At 45.2% G+C, this 21,603-nt stretch overlaps 1 protein-coding gene across 3 annotated transcripts in view; it reads right to left on the reverse strand.

Annotated features, from left to right (window-relative positions):
• Positions 1 to 21,603, reverse strand: part of LOC137438165 (ELKS/Rab6-interacting/CAST family member 1) — a 119,942-nt gene that overhangs the window by 46,168 nt on the left and 52,171 nt on the right. For all 3 annotated transcript variants that reach the window (XM_068133173.2, XM_068133171.2, XM_068133172.2), the window contains exons 6-8: positions 21,361 to 21,580; positions 12,065 to 12,139; positions 10,407 to 10,562 (exon numbers count right to left, since the gene is read on the reverse strand). In XM_068133173.2, coding sequence (XP_067989274.1) covers positions 10,407 to 10,562; positions 12,065 to 12,139; positions 21,361 to 21,580 — 451 coding nt within the window. The remainder of the gene's footprint in view (positions 1 to 10,406; positions 10,563 to 12,064; positions 12,140 to 21,360; positions 21,581 to 21,603) is intronic.

Consider the following 21,603-nt stretch of genomic DNA (forward strand, 5'->3'; position numbering starts at 1 on the left):
ACATTTTACACACACACACACACACACACACAACATTTTACACACACACACAACATTTTACACACACACACACACACACACACACACACACACACACACACACACACACACACACACACACACACACACACACACACACACAACATTTTACACACACACACACACACAACATTTTACACACACACACACACACACAACATTTTACACACACACACACACAACATTTTACACACACACACACACAACATTTTACACACACACACACACACACACACAACATTTTACACACACACACACACACAACATTTTACACACACACACACACACACACACACAACATTTTACACACACACACACACACACAACATTTTACACACACACACACACACAACATTTTACACACACACACACACACACACAACATTTTACACACACACACACACACACAACATTTTACACACACACACACACACAACATTTTACACACACACACACACAACATTTTACACACACACACAACATTTTACACACACAACATTTTACACACACAACATTTTACACACACAACATTTTACACACACAACATTTTACACACACACACACACACACACACACACACACACACACACACACACACACACACACACACACACACACACACACACACACACACACACACACAACCTCCGCCCCCGTTTGCTGGCGGAGGTAACAATAACGATAGCAGAGAAAAATTGCAAGAGTGAAGACTTTGAAAAATGTCAGATTCGTGCAAATCGAGGTGACGTACAAAAGGCAATGAATTCAGCAGGTAAATCCGATTCATATTCAACAGAATGGAAAACTCCACATCCATGCAACTAATTGCAAAATTGTATTCCTCAAGGGCGATACAAAATTGTATTCCTCAAGGGCGATACAAAATTGTATTCCTCAAGGGCGATACAAAATTGTATTATCTTTGTGCAAAGACAGCACGTTGATGCAAAATTGACTGCTGGACTCGATTTTGGCACAAAGCCTCCCGAAAGGCGGAACACTTTGAGCAGCGTAAGCACGTGCAGAGGGGGCAAAGTGCAAGAAAACATCTTCTCAAGGGATTCCACACAACTCTCCAAATCCATTTGTGCAAAATAATTTCACGGGCGGTTTTTACACACCATCTGAAAGGTGAGATATTGCATCGTGATATTCTGCCACATGGAGCACAAAAGCACATCCTCCTCTTACCCACATCCTCCTCCTACCCACCCCCCACCCACCCACCAACCTCCTCCCCCCATCCCCCCAAAAGATTGTTCAAACCTTAATCCTTTCTATCTTGATGTGTATATTGAAGTAATTTGACTCTATACTGGTGCCGGCTTGGCTGTTGAGGTGCCTGCTTTAAGATCTTGGGGTTTTGAGTTTGAGCCCCGGTCGTGCCATTAAAGTAACACCAGGTGAGGTGACTCAGCCTGTGATCCTTCCGAGGTCAGCAAAAAGAGTACCGGCTTAGCGGAAACAGGGGGGCATTGCATCACTGGCAGAGCCACGAAGTAATGATGCAACCAGCAGCCACAGGTTGCATGTTAAATAATGATTAAAAAAACTTCCCCCTGCACCCCACACGCAAATCCAAATAACAGAAATCCTCTTATCCTAATCTTGCAGTGGATTGCACTAAAATTAAATAACTGTGCTCCAAAATGATAATGGCAATGGGCAGGAGAGATGCTTAGGGATGTGCACGCCCGAATAAACGGTGTAGCCCTGGGTACGAATGTTGACCCAGCTATAAACTGCCATCCTGGTATTTTGCAGGCAGAGCAATTCAACAATGTTTGCTGTTGCGCGGATGGATGTTAAACTACGGGTGTACCGTCCAGCGGCATTAGTTTGCTGATGTTAAAGATCCCACGGTGTCCTTCGCAAAGAGTAGGCGAGCTATTGCCAGCACCATGAACAAATTTCAAATTCTTACTCTAAACTACAGGGGGCACGGTATCAGCAGCACAGCCACACCTCCGGCAAATTATGCAGCCAGCAGCCATGTGCTGCATTTGAAAGGAAAGGGATAATGGCAACACTCGGTGCAGGAATGCAAAATTGATAGGAGTTCAGGAGGTCAGGGTAAATGATTTATATTGGGGCCACAGTGGCGATTCGAAAAGTCGTAAAAATTAACTCTGCTCTGTGCTTCCACCTTGCTCATCAACTCGGAGATATAAAAGGACACGTTTTACGAAGAAGCAAGAGGCTCAGAGTGGGCGAAAGGGAATGGGTGAGCAGAATTAACGAGGAAATATAACTTGACGCAAACGAGTGGATGGATATGCCTCGGCTCGCATTAGATGTCAACCCACTGTTACGTTTGATCTCGATTAAAGGTCACACGATATAAAGCACGAGGGAGAAAGGAGAGATAAGCAGAAGAGAGAACATCAGATGTTTCTAACTCAAGTTATGATCTGCAAAATGACTCTCATGTGGCACATGACCCAAAAATGTAATCAGTTCATCTTTCTATTAAAGCTAATACATGCACCAACTTTGCTTGAAATCCCTTCAGTGTGTCATAATTCCATTAAAGGTCACATGAACATTGACCTTTGAGGTTGCTGATCCTACAATCTCATCAGTTCATCTTTGTGTTGCAGTCCATACCTGGGTCAAGTTTGACTGAAATATTTTCAGTGCCTCTCAAGTTATTGTGGTAACATGGAAACCGATTACGGGCACACGAAAGGATGGACAACCTGAAAACGTAATGACTGTGGCCTTTGGCTGCGGAGTTGTATAAAAACAAACTTGTAGGTTCTTTGAATGATAAACCATTTCGCAAGATGACATCATTTTTAGAAATACATAAATAAACAAGACGACGTCATGCAGAGCAGGATACTTGCAAAATCCACCTCTCCCCCCATCAAATTATCCATTTCATCAAAATTAAAATTGACAATCTTGATCAAAGCTCAGGTCCAAACGATGAAAAGTGACGATTTTTCAGATGAAAATTGATGATTTTAGAGTTTGACCTAGAGTTGGTTGGTTTCCCAATTCAGTGATGCGCTATGTAAATGCTGCTTTATTTTCAAGTCAATCTGATGAAAAATTGATGATTTTAAAGATGAAAATTGATGATTTTAGAAGTTTGACCTAGAGTTAACCTTTGACCTTTTGACCTCAAAAATAGTTGGTTTCCCAATTTAGTGACTCAATATGCAAAAGCTGTTCAATTATCTGAAGGTCTGAAGAAGACCCGGTCTGAAGAGGACGCAGGCGTCACATGCTCGCCGCTTCTTCGACTGGGCCACTGTCTGTGGCTTGCTTTTTTGGTGGTCGTGCAGATTTTTTGGCCATTGAGTCTGCCCTCCGCATAGTCCCGGCTCTGCTCCCTGCTTCGCCTACCCGGCTCCTTCGCCTGCTCGCTGTTTCCTCGGGCACGCTCTCGTGGGTTGTGTCCTTCGCAGCGGTGTGGCGGCGGTTTTCCCGCCGTGATCTTGATTTGTAGCGGCGGCGGTTGATTGCCGCTGCATTTCCCGCTTTGCCGTGATCAACCTTGGCCTCGTGATCGTCTCTTTGCTCCTGTCTGCCCTCTGCTTGGTCCCGACTCTGCTCCTGGCTTCACCTACCTGGCTCCTTCGTCTCCTTCGTCTCCTTCGTTTCCTTGGGCCTGCTCCCGTGGGTTGGGACCATTGTTTCACCTCCTCAACCTTGGCCTCGTGCTCGCCTCTCCGCTCCTGCCTGGCATGGCTCTGCGGTACACCGCCGCAAGGCTCCTTCTGCTCAATACCTGCTCCACCCCATCATGCATCTCTGCCATCAAATCAAATGGACTCCGACGACCCAGGTACATTCACCGTGGCTCCGGTCGTAAGTTTGTATATGTACAATCAGGTCACTCCATCCCCGTCCTCTGGTCGGCTCAGCGCACTCCCACTCATCGTCCCAGCGCACCTAATCACGGCAACGCACAAAATCGCACCTCCTGCCTGCGAACCCTGGCTAAATCACCTGAATTCATCCCCGCTGTTCAAAACAACATCAAGCTCACCCTGTTCAACACCCGGTCCCTCAACAACAAATGCCTCATCCTCAACGACTACATCCTGGATAACAAACTGGACTTTCTCTGTCTCACCGAAACCTGGCAACAACCACTGGACTACTACACGCTCAACCTCACCACACCCAATGGATATTCCTACGTCAATAAACCACGCTCGGAGGGCCGAGGTGGTAGAATTGCCGTTATCCACCGTCAAGACATCAGGACCAGCCTCATCCCCATCGCCTCATCCTCATCCTTTGAACACCTGGCTTTTAAACTCTCTGGTCGCACGCAGTCAGTCATGGCTGTCGTCTACCGCCCTCCCAAACCACACCCATTATTCCTGTCTGACTTCTCCTACTTTCTGACCCAGCTATGTTCCCTCTCCCCCTCAATCCTCCTCCTTGGTGATTTCAATATCCACATGGACTCCACCGACTCCACAATAACCACTGACTTCACTGATTTACTCACTTGCTTTAACCTCACTCAACATGTCAACTTTCCTACGCATATCCGTGGTCACATTTTGGACCTTGTCTGGTCCACTGGATTAATTTTGCACCATCTCTCTGGCTCCGACCTCCCTCTCTGACCACTTAGCCATCACTATGACCATCAACATCCCCACCCCAACACCAAGACATTATCGCACTACCAACTTCCGTAAGCTAAACGCTCTTTCACCTACCTCATTCTCATCCACCCTCTCTGAAAAAATGTCCACTTCTCCCTTCATTGACCTCCACACCCCTTCCGACCTCACTGACGACTACAACCACACTCTCTCCTCCTGCCTTGACCAGCTTGCGCCTGTAAAAACCAAAACAGTTTCTTTCACCCATTCTGCTCCCTGGTTTACCCCTGAACTCCGCCTGATGAAAACTCGTGCTCGCCAACTTGAAAGACTCCGCAATAAAACAGGTCTCACAGTTCACTCCCAAGCCTACAAGGACCACCTACAACACTACAAAGATGCCCTCTCCCACGCCCGCTCCGCCTACTACTCTCAAATTATCCACTCTGGCTCCGGAAACCCAAAAGCACTCTTCTCGACAATAAACAAACTCCTCCGCCCCCTGGACACCACCACCCAGTCATTCACAGTAGACAACTGCATCTCCTTCCTTTCTTTCTTCCAACGCAAAATTGACAACATCTACAACAGCTTGACCACCGCCGCACCCGCTCCCCCTCCAACCACCTGCCCCCCCTTATCCTGCCTTCCCCTGTCTCAATTCTCCCCGGTCTCCCCTACTGACCTCTCTGAACTCCTCATAGGAATGAAAACTGCCACCTGCACTCTTGACCCCATCCCCTCCAGCTGTGTCAAGGCCTCCCTCCCTGCTCTCTCTCCACTTATCATTGCAACAATAAACTCCTCCCTGTCTACAGGCATCATCCCACCATCCCTCAAAATTGCTGCTGTTACCCCCATTCTAAAAAAACCTGGTCTAAACCCTGACACCCTAAATAACTTCAGACCCATCTCCAACCTACCCTTTCTGTCAAAAGTTTTGGAACGCGCTGTAGCCGCTCAACTCAAACATCACCTCTCTGCCAATAACCTGTATGAAACATTCCAATCCGGATTCCGCTCCAACCACAGTACTGAAACTGCTCTCCTCAAAATCACCAACGACCTTCTCCTCTCCTCTCCTCTGACGCTGGCAACCTCAACATTCTCGTCCTCCTCGACCTCAGCGCTGCCTTTGACACCATCGATCACACCATCGTCCTCACCCGACTTGAATCCACCTTTAACGTTACCGGCACTGCCCTCTCTTGGATTAAATCATACCTCTCTGACAGACGCCAGTTCATCTCCATCAATAACTGCAAATCCCCCACTGCTCCCCTCCCCCAAGGCCCAAGGTGTCCCCCAAGGTTCAGTTCTTGGCCCCCTCCTCTTCATCCTCTACCTGTCCCCCCTCGGTCACTTAATCCGCCGTCATGGTCTCCAATTCCACTGCTTCGCCGATGACATCCAGCTTTTCATCTCCACCAAGTCCGTCTCCACCGACACCCACTCTATCTTGACAAACTGCATCTCTGAAATAAAATCCTGGCTTCAAATCAACTTCCTCAAACTTAGCTGTGATAAATCTGAAATAATCATCATTGGCCCAAAAACGCTCACAAAATCCACCCATAACTTTGCCCTCAACATCGACGGTATCCCAGTATCCACCTCCCCTCACATCCGGAATCTTGGCGTCATCTTTGACCAAACCCTCTCCTTCGACAAATACACTAAACAGATCACAAAGACAGCCTTCTTTCACCTGAAAAACATCGCCCGTCTCCGCTCATCCCTCTCCTCCACGGCTGCAGAAACCCTCCTCCACGCCTTCATCACCTCCCGTCTGGACTACTGCAATAGCCTCCTCTATGGTTCACCCTCAACAATCACCAATAAACTCCAATACATTCAGAACTCCGCTGCCCGTCTACTCACCCATTCCCGGACCCGTGACCACATCACCCCCGTCCTTTACAAGCTTCACTGGCTCCCCATCTCCCAGAGAATCCAGTACAAAATCCTCCTCTTGACCTACAAAGCCCTCCATAACCTGGCCCCATCCTACCTGGCTGACCTCCTCTCCAGACACACTCCCACCCAAAACCTCCGCTCTGCTGGTACCAACCTCCTGACCCCCCCCCCCCCCATCCGGACCAAATTCAGATCCTGGGGGGACAGGGCCTTCTCCATCGCTGCTCCCACCCTCTGGAACTCACTACCTCACACCATCAGAGACTCCTCCTCACTCACCACATTCAAAACATCACTCAAGACCCACCTGTTCAGCACTGCATTCAACATTCAACCCACAGCACTTAACACCTGACTATCACTTCTCCTTCTCCCTCCTTTTGCTTTAAATATTTCCCTATTGATTCTTGTCTTTTTGCAATTGTTGTTTTCATGTTTTGTTATGCATTATGTTTTGCACTCTGTCAAAGCGCCTTTGGGCTTCATGAAAAGCGCTATACAAAATAAATGAATTATTATTATTATTATAATTATCAAATCAATTGTATGAAAAATGGCGATTTTAGAAATTTGTCCTGCAGATGACCTCTGACCCCAAAATCAATAAGCTTCTCAATAATTGTGACGACTTCCACAACTTGGGGAAGTTTCATGACGATCGGTTTAGAATTGTGACCTGTAGGCGAGTGACAAACAGACAGACAAACAGACAATAACAAACGCAACCAAACAACAACAACAACAACAACAACAACAACAACAACAACAACAGGCATTTTAAGGCCATTTTCCCTGCAAGAGCGGGGGTTAGCCTTGCGGTCCCCATGACAATCTTCTCCATTTTGCCCTATTTTCTGCATCTCTCCTTGTTAACCCCCTTGCCCGCATTTCTTCTTCGACCATGTTTGGCCAAGTCTTTCTCGGTCTTCCCCGTCCTCTACTTCCTTCTACATTCATTTCCATCACTCTTTTCAACCAGTCACCTTCATCCTTCCTCAACACATGACCAAACCATCTCAACCTGTTTCTCTTCACAGCATCCATCACAGGCTCTATTCCCATCATCTTTCGCAATTCATCATTTGTCTTCCTCTCTCTCAACGATACTCCACACATCCACCGAACCATTCGCATTTCCACCCTTTCCAGGCTTCGTTGCTGCTCTACGTTCATTACCCATGTCTCACTCCCATAAATCATAACACTTCTCACACATGCAGCATACACCTTTCCCTTCAGCTTCAATGACACTCCCCCCCTCGTCAGCACGCCACTCAGTTCCCGAAACTTCTTCCATGCACATCTCACTCGAGCAACCGTTGCTGAGTCTGATCCACCTTCTCCATTCAGCATGTCTCCAAGGTAACAAAATGTTTTCACACCTTCTAGCTTCACGCCATCTCCAAGATCCAACTCAACATTTCCTCCATCTGCAGCTCCCTCTGTGCACACCTTACACTTGAATGTAGTTGCCACACTGGTTAATGACCCTCTCAAACCACTACATTTTTGATGAACCCACTCAGCGCACATTGTACATTGAATGGAGTTCACTCCGACACCCTTCATGCACACAGCACACGGCCACTTCCCAGTTCTTTCCACCTCACCACATGCTTTACCACTTGCCATCACCTTCGTTTTTCCGATATTCACCTTCAGACCTTTTGTCTCCATACATTCCTTCCACTTGTTCATCTTCTCCTTCAGTCCATGCATACTTTCTGCAATCAACACCAGATCATCTGCATACAACAACTCCCACGGTAAACCCTCCTTTAGGTTCTGAGCCAGGACCTCCATCACAGCTACAAATAGTAGTGGACTTAGTACCGACCCTGATGCACTCCCACCTTCACCTCAAACTCACCACTGTTCCCGTCCTTCGTCCTTACAGCTGTGCGCGCTCTTTTGTACATTGCCATCACTACTCTGATCAACCATTCCTCCACTCCTAACTTCCTCAATGCCCATGTCACTACTTCACGTGGAACCCTATCGAATGCTTTCTCCAGATCAACAAACCCAAGAAACAACTTCTTCCTCTTCTCCATATACTTCTCCTGCAACTGCCTCACAATAAAAAGCGCGTCTGTCGTTCGTCTTCCTGGCATAAATCCAAACTGCATTTTGTCAATCTTCACTTTCTTCCTTATCCTCCTCTCCAACACCCTTTCCAATACCTTCATTCCATGCTCCAATAACTTTATCGCTCGATACGAGCCACAGTCCAGAGGGTCACCTTTCCCCTTGTATAGAGGGACGAGGGTACTCAGGTGCCAATCCACTGGAATGCGGCCTTCTTTCACCACCAGATTGCAGATCTCTGTCATTCTCTTCACACCCCAATTTCCCGCTGCCTTCAACATATCTCCCACAACTCCCGTCGGCCCTCCCGCTTTTCTACTCTTCATTGCTTTTATCGCTTCCTCAACTTCCTTCTCAGTTATCTTCTCTGCCGGTCCTAAAACTGGGTTACTCTCTATGTTGCCATCCCATTCATTCTCTGCATTCAACAGTATTTCCATATATCTCTTCCATCTTCCTTTAATTCCATCTGGGTCCACAACGATTTGTCCCACTTGATCGTTCAAGCAACTCACCCCCATCACATCACACCTCTCTTTCGCTATCTGCTTTGCAATCCTGAATACCGCTTTCTGACCCTCTTCCGAATCCAAGCGTTCTCCGAACATTTTCCTACATGCCTCCTGTGCCTTTGCTACCTCTTTCTTTGCAGCCTTCCTGGCTGCCTTATAACTTTCATGCTCTGCCTTTTCTGCCCCCGTACCTTTCGCCTTCTGCCACTCCTTGAACTTCTTCCTCTTCTCGTCAATCTTCTTTCCAACTTCATCATCCCACCGCAACCAAACAATATACTTTTAAAAATTTCGATTTTGCAAGTAACAAAAAGCTACACCTTAACACCACAATGCATTGTAGACAAAATGTCGACTTTAAACGAAAATATAATTTAAGAGTTAATTGAAAGGTTATCGCATAGTGTGGGGCAACATCACCTGTGGGTCAGACCAGGTGCATTTCCCCCTTCCCTGAAGGCCATCAGTGAGCCACCTGGGTATTTTAATACTAACAATGTTCTCGTGCCATGGCAATTATCCTGAGACTATATATATTTTGAGACACTTACAAAACTAAAATCTTTAACAGTACTGCTTACAGCAGGTCTGATGTCATGACCATGATGTCACAGCACGTGCATGCACATACATGCGGCGGCAGCAATGGGAAACCAATTCTTGACAAACACTTCAAATCCACACTCAATTCATGAACTTCAAATATGTCAGGGAGGATAAAGATATGCAAAAAAAAAATCCCTGACAGAAATAAAACAACAACTACAACTGCACTTGGTAGAATGCATACCTTTGCCAGGTTGAACGGTTTACGTTTTGTATCCCACCGTGGCCGAATGGCCTCTAAAGGTGGTTATTATATATATTATATCCCACCGATAGGCCGAATCTGCATCCGGGCCTCAACCAAAATCTAATCAGCTTGTTTTTTTTTCACCTATCAAACTAATCCACCGAGTTTTGTTATAATCCATCCACAACCTTTGAGATATCGTGCTATAGATATAGTTTATGGCCCTATCACTCAATGGTGAAGAATCACTTGATAATTAAAACAATATATCTGGATCCAGATCCGTAGTTTCACGGAAATCAAACTAATTTGTCCTCGTCACGCACCCAACCTGTCCACCAAGTTTGGTCTGAATCCATCCATTACTTTTTGAGATATCCTGTTTAGAGACAGAGAAACGAAGATGGGGTGAAAAAACAACCTCCATCCACCTTCCGGTAACGGGTAACAACAGGCACGACAAACGATGACCATTCCACCTGCCTTGGTCTTCATAAACTTCGAATGGCTCTTGTAAACCTCCATCTGCTTCATCTCCTCTTCTCTCTCTTCAACACTAAGCGCCCCATTCGTTTTGAGCATCTGGATCTCATCCTCGAGTTCTCGCAAGTTTTGCTCCAAACAGGTGATTTTGGTATCCTGCAGACAAAAAACGTCACAAGTGCATCAGTCAGGGAAAGACACATCGGAACAGCTTACCCATCCACGTTTTGAAAATTTCAGTGTGAGAATTTGATTAATTGGCTTTTTGCGGTCATCAAGTAGCACCAATGACACCTTTGACTGCACCTGATAAATTGCAATAATTTTTTTAATAAGTTGCAGCAAATGCAGCTTTCAGAAAAGTACAGCTGATAAATTGAAAACCAAAAGGAAATGTCAAAAATATTTTTTCAAACACAACACAACAACAACATGCATTTTAAGGCCATTTTCCCTGCTAGAGCAGGGGTTAGCCTTGCGGTCCCCATGACAATCTTCTCCATCTTGCCCTATTTTCTGCATCTCCCCTTGTTAACCCCCTTGCCCGCATTTCTTCTTCCACCATCTTTAGCCAAGTCTTTCTCGGTCTTCCCCGTCCTCTACTTCCTTCTACATTCATTTCCATCACTCTTCTCAACCAGTCACTTTCATCCTTCCTCAACACATGACCAAACCATCTCAACCTGTTCCTCTTCACAGCATCAACCACAGGCTCTATTCCCATCATGTTTCGCAATTCATCATTTGTCTTCCTCTCTCTCTCAACGATACTCCGCACATCCACCGAACCATTCACATTTCCACCCTTTCCAACCTTCGTTGCTGCTCTACATTCATGACCCATGTCTCGCTCCCATAAATTCCCTTCAGCTTCAACGACACTCCCCTCCTCGTCAGCACGCCACTCAGTTCCCGAAACTTCTTCCATGCACATCTCACTCTAGCAACCGTTGCCGAGTCTGATCCACCTTCTCCATTCAGCATGTCTCCGAGGTAGCAAAATGTTTTCACACCTTCCAGCTTGTAACAATATAATCAACGATTTTTTCAAACAACTATAAAATATAATTTAACGCGAATGCATCGATGGACACATGCATCCACCTGCATTAGAGGTCAACCCACTGCTAGGTTTGATCTATATTAAAGGTCACAAGAAAGAGAAAAGGGATACGTGGAAGAGAGACATCATCAGGTGTTTGCAACTCGAGCTATGATCTGCAAAATGATTTTTAAAAGGGCACTTGACTTTTGGCCTGTTGAACCTAAAATTAATCAGTTCATCTTTGTATGACATTCCATACTTGGGCCAAGTTTGGTTAAAGTATCTTCAGTGGGTTCACAAGTTATGGTAACAACGATTTTCAATTAAAGGTCACATGACCATAGACCTTTGTACTTTTGAACCCAAAACCTAGTCAGTTCATATTTGTAATATATTCCATACTTCTTCGAAATCCCTTTGTTAACAAAAAAAAAACTATATCGGACGGACAGACGGACAACCCGAAAACATAATTCCTCCGGACCTTGGCTGCGGAGACATAAAAACAATGAGAAAGTTCCTGACAGCAACAACAATCATGTATGTGAGACAGCAGAGTGCCGGTTCAAAGCAAGTGTTGCACAAGCAACCGGGTCTTCGGATGGTGGCTCACCTTCATTTCAACAACCGTCTGCAAGGCCTTGCTCTTTGCAGTATCTGATGTAGCCTCAGCTCTTCGCTGGATCTCCTGTGGCAACAAATGGCGTATACACAAATGCTGCTGCATCACCACACCTGGCTCACGTCTCCACCAACACATACGCTCCAGCACCTGGTTATCCAAATGCTCGCGATAAATTGCGACATTAAAAACATCCAGCATACAGTCCTTAGAACCAATAGGAACAGAAGCTTCTGGTGTGTGAGCAAGCCTGGCTCCTACCTCGTTTACCCATTCTGCCCACCAGCTAGACAACACCCCACACGCCTGTTGCTTGGCAACTGTTGCAGCCCAAGCTCATGGTTTAAGCCTTGCGACCTAGCCTTGCAACTATGGGGCCGAGGCGAAGGCGAACTCGTGGATAGTCGCAGACCGCATGGCTGGGAAGGTGGAGGAGGGTCGTGGTGGGACGCCGGAAACAATAGCTGCGGTAATAAAACCAAACTTTCAATGCATAGAAAAGCTACGCGGAGCTCACGGACCACGAATAACCTCTCGTCAATTCGTCCAACAAGACGACGACGTTTCCCATTTGGAACATCACAGGACACCAAAGCAACATCCCCACACTTCCATACAATTTGCTACTAAAAAGTGGTTGCTTGAAGCAGTCGAATACGAAAGACGCTCACCAAATGCATTGATATTATGGTTGCACAAAAGAAAGCTATTTATACGACTGTGAATATCGAGTCAGCATAGGTGGAAGCAAAAATAGCACACCTTGCTATAATAGCAACTGTTCTTTTTCATTATTGCCAAGCCAACTTAAAAAAACACAATTTACAACTGTCATTATTATAACACTTAAACATTGCGAGAGCCAGCAATATGAACACCACCTCTTCTAATTTCCAATGACAATAAAACAACAACAATAACAACAACAACAACAAAACTAGAGCGAAATCGATGGTGTACAAATCCCCACACTTCCCACCCGAAGTAAAGTTGAAAAACAGAAAAAAGTTAAACCAGGAATGACCCAATATCAAATTTAGAGTTAAAAACCATTTTCTGTTTCTGTTTGACCCTCGTGACTGCAAGGCGACACCCCGAGGGCATGGACTCGGGGCCAACAAACAAAAAACATTGTCACATAATACCTGGCTAAATGCACACAGCATGAATACCTGGCTGAATACACAAAGCATGAATACCTGGCTGAATACACCAAGCATGAATATCTGGCTGAATACATGCACCACAAATACTGGCTAATTACACACAGCATGAATACCTGGCTGAATACACCAAGCATGAATATCTGGCTGAATACATGCAGCAGGAATACTGGCTGAATACATGCACCACAGATACTGGCTAATTGCACACAGCATGAATACCTGGCTGAATACACACAGCATGAATACCTGGCTGAATACACACAGCATGAATACCTGGCTGAATACATGCAGCATGAATACCTGGCTGAATACATGCAGCACAAATACTGGCTAAATACACACAGCATGAATACCTGGCTGAATACACACAGCATGAATACCTGGCTGAATACACACAGCATGAATACCTGGCTGAATACATGCAGCATGAATACCTGGCTGAATACATGCAGCACAAATACTGGCTAAATACACACAGCATGAATACCTGGCTGAATACACACAGCATGAATATCTGGCTGAATACACAGAGCATGAATACCTGGCTGAATACATGCAGCACAAATACTGGCTAAATACACAGCATGAATACCTGGCTGAATACACACAGCATGAATACCTGGCTGAATACATGCAGCACAAATACTGGCTGAATACATGCAGCACAAATACTGGCTAAATACACACAGCATGAATACCTGGCTGAATACACCAAGCATGAATATCTGGCTGAATACATGCAGCAGGAATACTGGCTGAATACATGCACCACAAATACTGGCTAATTGCACACAGCATGAATACCTGGCTGAATACACACAGCATGAATACCTGGCTGAATACACACAGCATGAATACCTGGCTGAATACATGCAGCATGAATACCTGGCTGAATACATGCAGCACAAATACTGGCTAAATACACACAGCATGAATACCTGGCTGAATACACACAGCATGAATACATGGCTGAATACATGCAGCACAAATACTGGCTAAATACACACAGCATGAATAGTGAATACCTGGATGAATACACACAGCATGAATACCTGGCTGAATACACACAGCATGAATACCTGGCTGAATACACAGCATGAATACCTGGCTGAATACACACAGCATGAATACCTGGCTGAATACATGCAGCATGAATACCTGGCTGAATACATGCAGCACAAATACTGGCTAAATACACACAGCATGAATACCTGGCTGAATACACACAGCATGAATACCTGGCTGAATACATGCAGCACAAATACTGGCTAAATACACACAGCATGAATAGTGAATACCTGGCTGAATACACACAGCATGAATACCTGGCTGAATACACACAGCATGAATACCTGGCTGAATACACAGCATGAATACCTGGCTGAATACACAGAGCATGAATACCTGGCTGAATACATGCAGCACAAATACTGGCTAAATACACAGCATGAATACCTGGCTGAATACACACAGCATGAATACCTGGCTGAATACATGCAGCACAAATACTGGCTGAATACATGCAGCACAAATACTGGCTAAATACACACAGCATGAATACCTGGCTGAATACACAGAGCATGAATACCTGGCTGAATACATGCAGCACAAATACTGGCTAATTACACACAGCATGAATACCTGGCTGAATACACAGAGCATGAATACCTGGCTGAATACATGCAGCACAAATACTGGCTAAATACACAGCATGAATACCTGGCTGAATACACACAGCATGAATACCTGGCTGAATACATGCAGCACAAATACTGGCTAATTACACACAGCATGAATACCTGGCTGAATACACACAGCATGAATACCTGGCTGAATACATGCAGCACAAATACTGGCTAAATACACACAGTATGAATACCTGGCTGAATAAACAGAGCATGAATACCTGGCTGAATACATGCAGCACAAATACTGGCTAAATACACAGCATGAATACCTGGCTGAATACACACAGCATGAATACCTGGCTGAATACACACAGTATGAATACCTGGCTGAATACATGCAGCAGGAATACCTGGCTGAATACATGCAGCAAAAATACTGGCTAAATGCACGCAGCATGAATACCTGGCTGAATACACACAGCATGAACACCTGGCTGAATACATGCAGCAAAAATACTGGCTAAATACACACATCATGAATACCTGGCTGAATACACACAGCATGAATACCTGGCTGAATACATGCAGCATGAATACCTGGCTGAATACATGCAGCATGAATACCTGGCTGAATACATGCAGCACAAATACTGGCTAAATACACAGAGCATGAATACCTGGCTGAATACACACAGCATGAATACCTGGCTGAATACATGCAGCACAAATACTGGCTAAATACACAGCATGAATACCTGGCTGAATACACACAGCATGAATACCTGGCTAAATACACACAGCATGAATACCTGGCTGAATACATGCAGCACAAATACTGGCTAAATACACAGCATGAATACCTGGCTGAATACACACAGCATGAATACCTGGCTGAATACACACAGCATGAATACCTGGCTGAATACACACAGCATGAATACCTGGCTGAATACATGCAGCACAAATACTGGCTAAATACACAGCATGAATACGTGGCTGAATACACACAGCATGAATACCTGGCTGAATACATGCAGCACAAATACTGGCTAAATACACACAGCATGAATACCTGGCTGAATACACAGAGCATGAATACCTGGCTGAATACATGCAGCACAAATGCTGGCTAGATACACAGCATGAATACCTGGCTGAATACGCACAGCATGAATACCTGGCTGAATACACACAGCATGAATACCTGGCTGAATACATGCAGCAGGAATACCTGGCTGAATACATGCATCAAAAATACTGGCTAAATGCACGCAGCATGAATACCTGGCTGAATACACACAGCATGAACACCTGGCTGAATACATGCAGCAAAAATACTGGCTAAATACACACAACATGAATACCTGGCTGAATACACACAGCATGAATACCTGGCTGAATACATGCAGCACAAATACTGGCTAAATACACACAGCATGAATACCTGGCTGAATACACACAGCATGAATACCTGGCTGAATACACACAGCATGAATACCTGGCTGAATACACACAGCATGAATACCTGGCTAAATACACACAGCATGAATACCTGGCTGAATACACACAGCATGAATACCTGGCTAAATACACACAGCATGAATACTTGGCTGAATACACACAGCAAGAATACCTGGCTAAATACACACAGCATGAATACCTGGCTGAATACACGCAGCATGAATACCTGGCTGAATACACACAGCATGAATATCTGGCTGAATACATGCAGCAAAAATACTGGCTAAATACACAGCATGAATACCTGGCTGAATACACACAGCATGAATACCTGGCTGAATACATGCAGCATGAATACCTGGCTGAATACATGCAGCACAAATACTGGCTAAATACACACAGCATGAATACCTGGCTGAATACACACAGCATGAATACCTGGCTGAATACATGCAGCACAAATACTGGCTAAATACACACAGCATGAATAGTGAATACCTGGCTGAATACACACAGCATGAATACCTGGCTGAATACACACAGCATGAATACCTGGCTGAATACACACAGCATGAATACCTGGCTGAATACACACAGCATGAATACCTGGCTGAATACATGCAGCACAAATACTGGCTAAATACACAGCATGAATACCTGGCTGAATACACACAGCATGAATACCTGGCTGAATACATGCAGCACAAATACTGGCTAAATACACACAGCATGAATACCTGGCTGAATACACAGAGCATGAATACCTGGCTGAATACATGCAGCACAAATACTGGCTAAATACACAGCATGAATACCTGGCTGAATACACACAGCATGAATACCTGGCTGAATACATGCAGCACAAATACTGGCTAAATACACACAGCATGAATACCTGGCTGAATACACAGAGCATGAATACCCGGCTGAATACATGCAGCACAAATACTGGCTAAATACACAGCATGAATACCTGGCTGAATACACACAGCATGAATACCTGGCTGAATACATGCAGCACAAATACTGGCTAAATACACACAGCATGAATACCTGGCTGAATACACACAGCATGAATACCTGGCTGAATACATGCAGCACAAATACTGGCTACATACACACAGTATGAATACCTGGCTGAATAAACAGAGCATGAATACCTGGCTGAATACATGCAGCACAAATACTGGCTAAATACACAGCATGAATACCTGGCTGAATACACACAGCATGAATACCTGGCTGAATACACACAGTATGAATACCTGGCTGAATACATGCAGCAGGAATACCTGGCTGAATACATGCAGCAAAAATACTGGCTAAATGCACGCAGCATGAATACCTGGCTGAATACACACAGCATGAACACCTGGCTGAATACATGCAGCAAAAATACTGGCTAAATACACACAACATGAATACCTGGCTGAATACACACAGCATGAATACCTGGCTGAATACACGCAGCATGAATACCTGGCTGAATACATGTAGCATGCACACCTGGCTGAATACATGCAGCACAAATACTGGCTAAATACACACAGCATGAATACCTGGCTGAATACACACAGCATGAATACCTGGCTGAATACATGCAGCACAAATACTGGCTAAATACACAGCATGAATACCTGGCTGAATACACAGAGCATGAATACCTGGCTGAATACATGCAGCACAAATACTGGCTAAATACAAAGCATGAATACCTGGCTGAATACACACAGCATGAATACCTGGCTGAATACATGCAGCACAAATACTGGCTAAATACACAGCATGAATACCTGGCTGAATACACACAGCATGAATACCTGGCTGAATACATGCAGCACAAATACTGGCTAAATACACACAGCATGAATACCTGGCTGAATACACAGAGCATGAATACCTGGCTGAATACATGCAGCACAAATACTGGCTAAATACACAGCATGAATACCTGGCTGAATACACACAGCATGAATACCTGGCTGAATACATGCAGCACAAATACTGGCTAAATACACACAGCATGAATACCTGGCTGAATACACAGAGCATGAATACCCGGCTGAATACATGCAGCACAAATACTGGCTAAATACACAGCATGAATACCTGGCTGAATACACACAGCATGAATACCTGGCTGAATACATGCAGCACAAATACTGGCTAAATACACACAGCATGAATACCTGGCTGAATACACACAGCATGAATACCTGGCTGAATACATGCAGCACAAATACTGGCTAAATACACACAGCATGAATAGTGAATACCTGGCTGAATACACACAGCATGAATACCTGGCTGAATTCACACAGCATGAATACCTGGCTGAATACACACAGCATGAATACCTGGCTGAATACACACAGCATAAATACCTGGCTGAATACATGCAGCACAAATACTGGCTAAATACACAGCATGAATACCTGGCTGAATACACACAGCATGAATACCTGGCTGAATACATGCAGCACAAATACTGGCTAAATACACACAGCATGAATACCTGGCTGAATACACAGAGCATGAATAACTGGCTGAATACATGCAGCACAAATACTGGCTAAATACACAGCATGAATACCTGGCTGAATACACACAGCATGAATACCTGGCTGAATACATGCAGCACAAATACTGGCTAAATACACACAGCATGAATACCTGGCTGAATTCACAGAGCATGAATACCTGGCTGAATACATGCAGCACAAATACTGGCTAAATACACAGCATGAATACTTGGCTGAATACACACAGCATGAATACCTGGCTGAATACATGCAGCACAAATACTGGCTAAATACACACAGCATGAATACCTGGCTGAATACACACAGCATGAATACCTGGCTGAATACATGCAGCACAAATACTGGCTAAATACACACAGTATGAATACCTGGCTGAATAAACAGAGCATGAATACCTGGCTGAATACATGCAGCACAAATACTGGCTAAATACACAGCATGAATACCTGGCTGAATACACACAGCATGAATACCTGGCTGAATACACACAGTATGAATACCTGGCTGAATACATGCAGCAGGAATACCTGGCTGAATACATGCAGCAAAAATACTGGCTAAATGCACGCAGCATGAATACCTGGCTGAATACACACAGCATGAACACCTGGCTGAATACATGCAGCAAAAATACTGGCTAAATACACACAACATGAATACCTGGCTGAATACACACAGCATGAATACCTGGCTGAATACACGCAGCATGAATACCTGGCTGAATACATGTAGCATGAACACCTGGCTGAATACATGCAGCACAAATACTGGCTAAATACACACAGCATGAATACCTGGCTGAATACACACAGCATGAATACCTGGCTGAATACATGCAGCACAAATACTGGCTAAATACACAGCATGAATACCTGGCTGAATACACAGAGCATGAATACCTGGCTGAATACATGCAGCACAAATACTGGCTAAATACAAAGCATGAATACCTGGCTGAATACACACAGCATGAATACCTGACTAAATACACACAGCATGAATACCTGGCTGAATACATGCAGCACAAATACTGGCTAAATACACAGCATGAATACCTGGCTGAATACACACAGCATGAATACCTGGCTGAATACACACAGCATGAATACCTGGCTGAATACACACAGCATGAATACCTGGCTGAATACATGCAGCACAAATACTGGCTAAATACACACAGCATGAATACCTGGCTGAATACACACAGCATGAATACCTGGCTGAATACATGCAGCACAAATACTGGCTAAATACACAGCATGAATACCTGGCTGAATACACACAGCATGAATACCTGGCTGAATACATGCAGCACAAATACTGGCTAAATACACACAGCATGAATACCTGGCTGAATACACACAGCATGAATACCTGGCTGAATACACACAGCATGAATACTTGGCTGAATACACACAGCATGAATACCTGGCTGAATACACACAGCATGAATACCTGGCTGAATACACACAGCATGAATACCTGGCTGAATACACGCAGCATGAATACCTGGCTGAATACACACAACATGAATACCTGGCTGAATACACGTAGCATGAATACCTGGCTGAATACACACAGCATGAATACCTGGCTGAATACACACAGCATGAATACCTGGCTGCATCACTTGTTAAGCAGCAATACTGTTTATACTTTAGAAGCAGAAAATGCAGTGTTCTTCTCAGACTTTTGGAGAGCAGCAGCAAAAGTTAATGTGAACATGACGACGGGTTCGTTGTGAAAAGAAAGGTTTTACATCACAATCAATTCATTTGTTAGGACCACGCTGAGATAGAAAACGGAAGTTGTGACGATACCTGAGAACAATGAAATAAAAACGAGACCAACTTCACATTATTTTGGACCACTTAAAATGGGGTCGAGGTCAGGGTGGGGTCGAGGTCAGGGTGGGGTCGAGGTCAGGGTGGGGTCGAGGTCAGGGTGGGGTCGAGGTCAGGATGGGGTCGAGGTCAGGGTGGGGTCGAGGTCAGGGTGGGGTCGAGGTCAGGGTGGGGTCGAGGTCAGGGTGGGGTCGAGGTCAGGGTGGGGTCGAGGTCAGGGTGGGGTCGAGGTCAGGGTGGGGTCGAGGTCAGGGTGGGGTCGAGGTCAGGGTGGGGTCGAGGTCAGGGTGGGGTCGAGGTCAGGGTGGGGTCGAGGTCAGGGTGGGGTCGAGGTCAGGGTGGGGTCGAGGTCAGGATGGGGTCGAGGTCAGGGTGGGGTCGAGGTCAGGATGGGGTCGAGGTCAGGGTGGGGTCCATTTCGTTTTTAATTCTGCTGAATGGGCCTGGCGAGATAAAAACCCACTGGGATCTTCACGACAAACTGATTTGATGAGAATAGGGAATGAAACAAAAGCCAAAGCTGAACCTGACACATTATTTGCTGAAAAAACGTCGATAAAAAAAAAATACCACAATTGTGATCAATTTATGGTGGAGGGAACAAAAGAGAATCGGTAATCGATCAGTAAGTGTTCAATGGAGTACCTCTCTGAGCTGCAGGTTCTCTCGCTCACGCCCATCCAACACCGACTGTAGCTGGGCCAACTGGGCTTCGGCTTCGGTCAACCTTTCATCCTCGGAGCCAGAATGCACCAAACGCATACCCTTCCCCTGAAGCATCTCCATCAGCTTCCGGATGGACTCGTCCCGTGCACAGAGAGTCTGTTTCTGCACGTCGATACGCAGCTCCATCTCTTCCAGCGTCCTACATCATCGACAGAGACATGA

Source organism: Myxine glutinosa, chromosome 12 (genome assembly GCF_964187855.1).
Source record: "Myxine glutinosa chromosome 12, kmMyxGlut1.1, whole genome shotgun sequence".
NCBI classification, from domain to species: Eukaryota; Metazoa; Chordata; class Myxini; order Myxiniformes; family Myxinidae; genus Myxine; species Myxine glutinosa.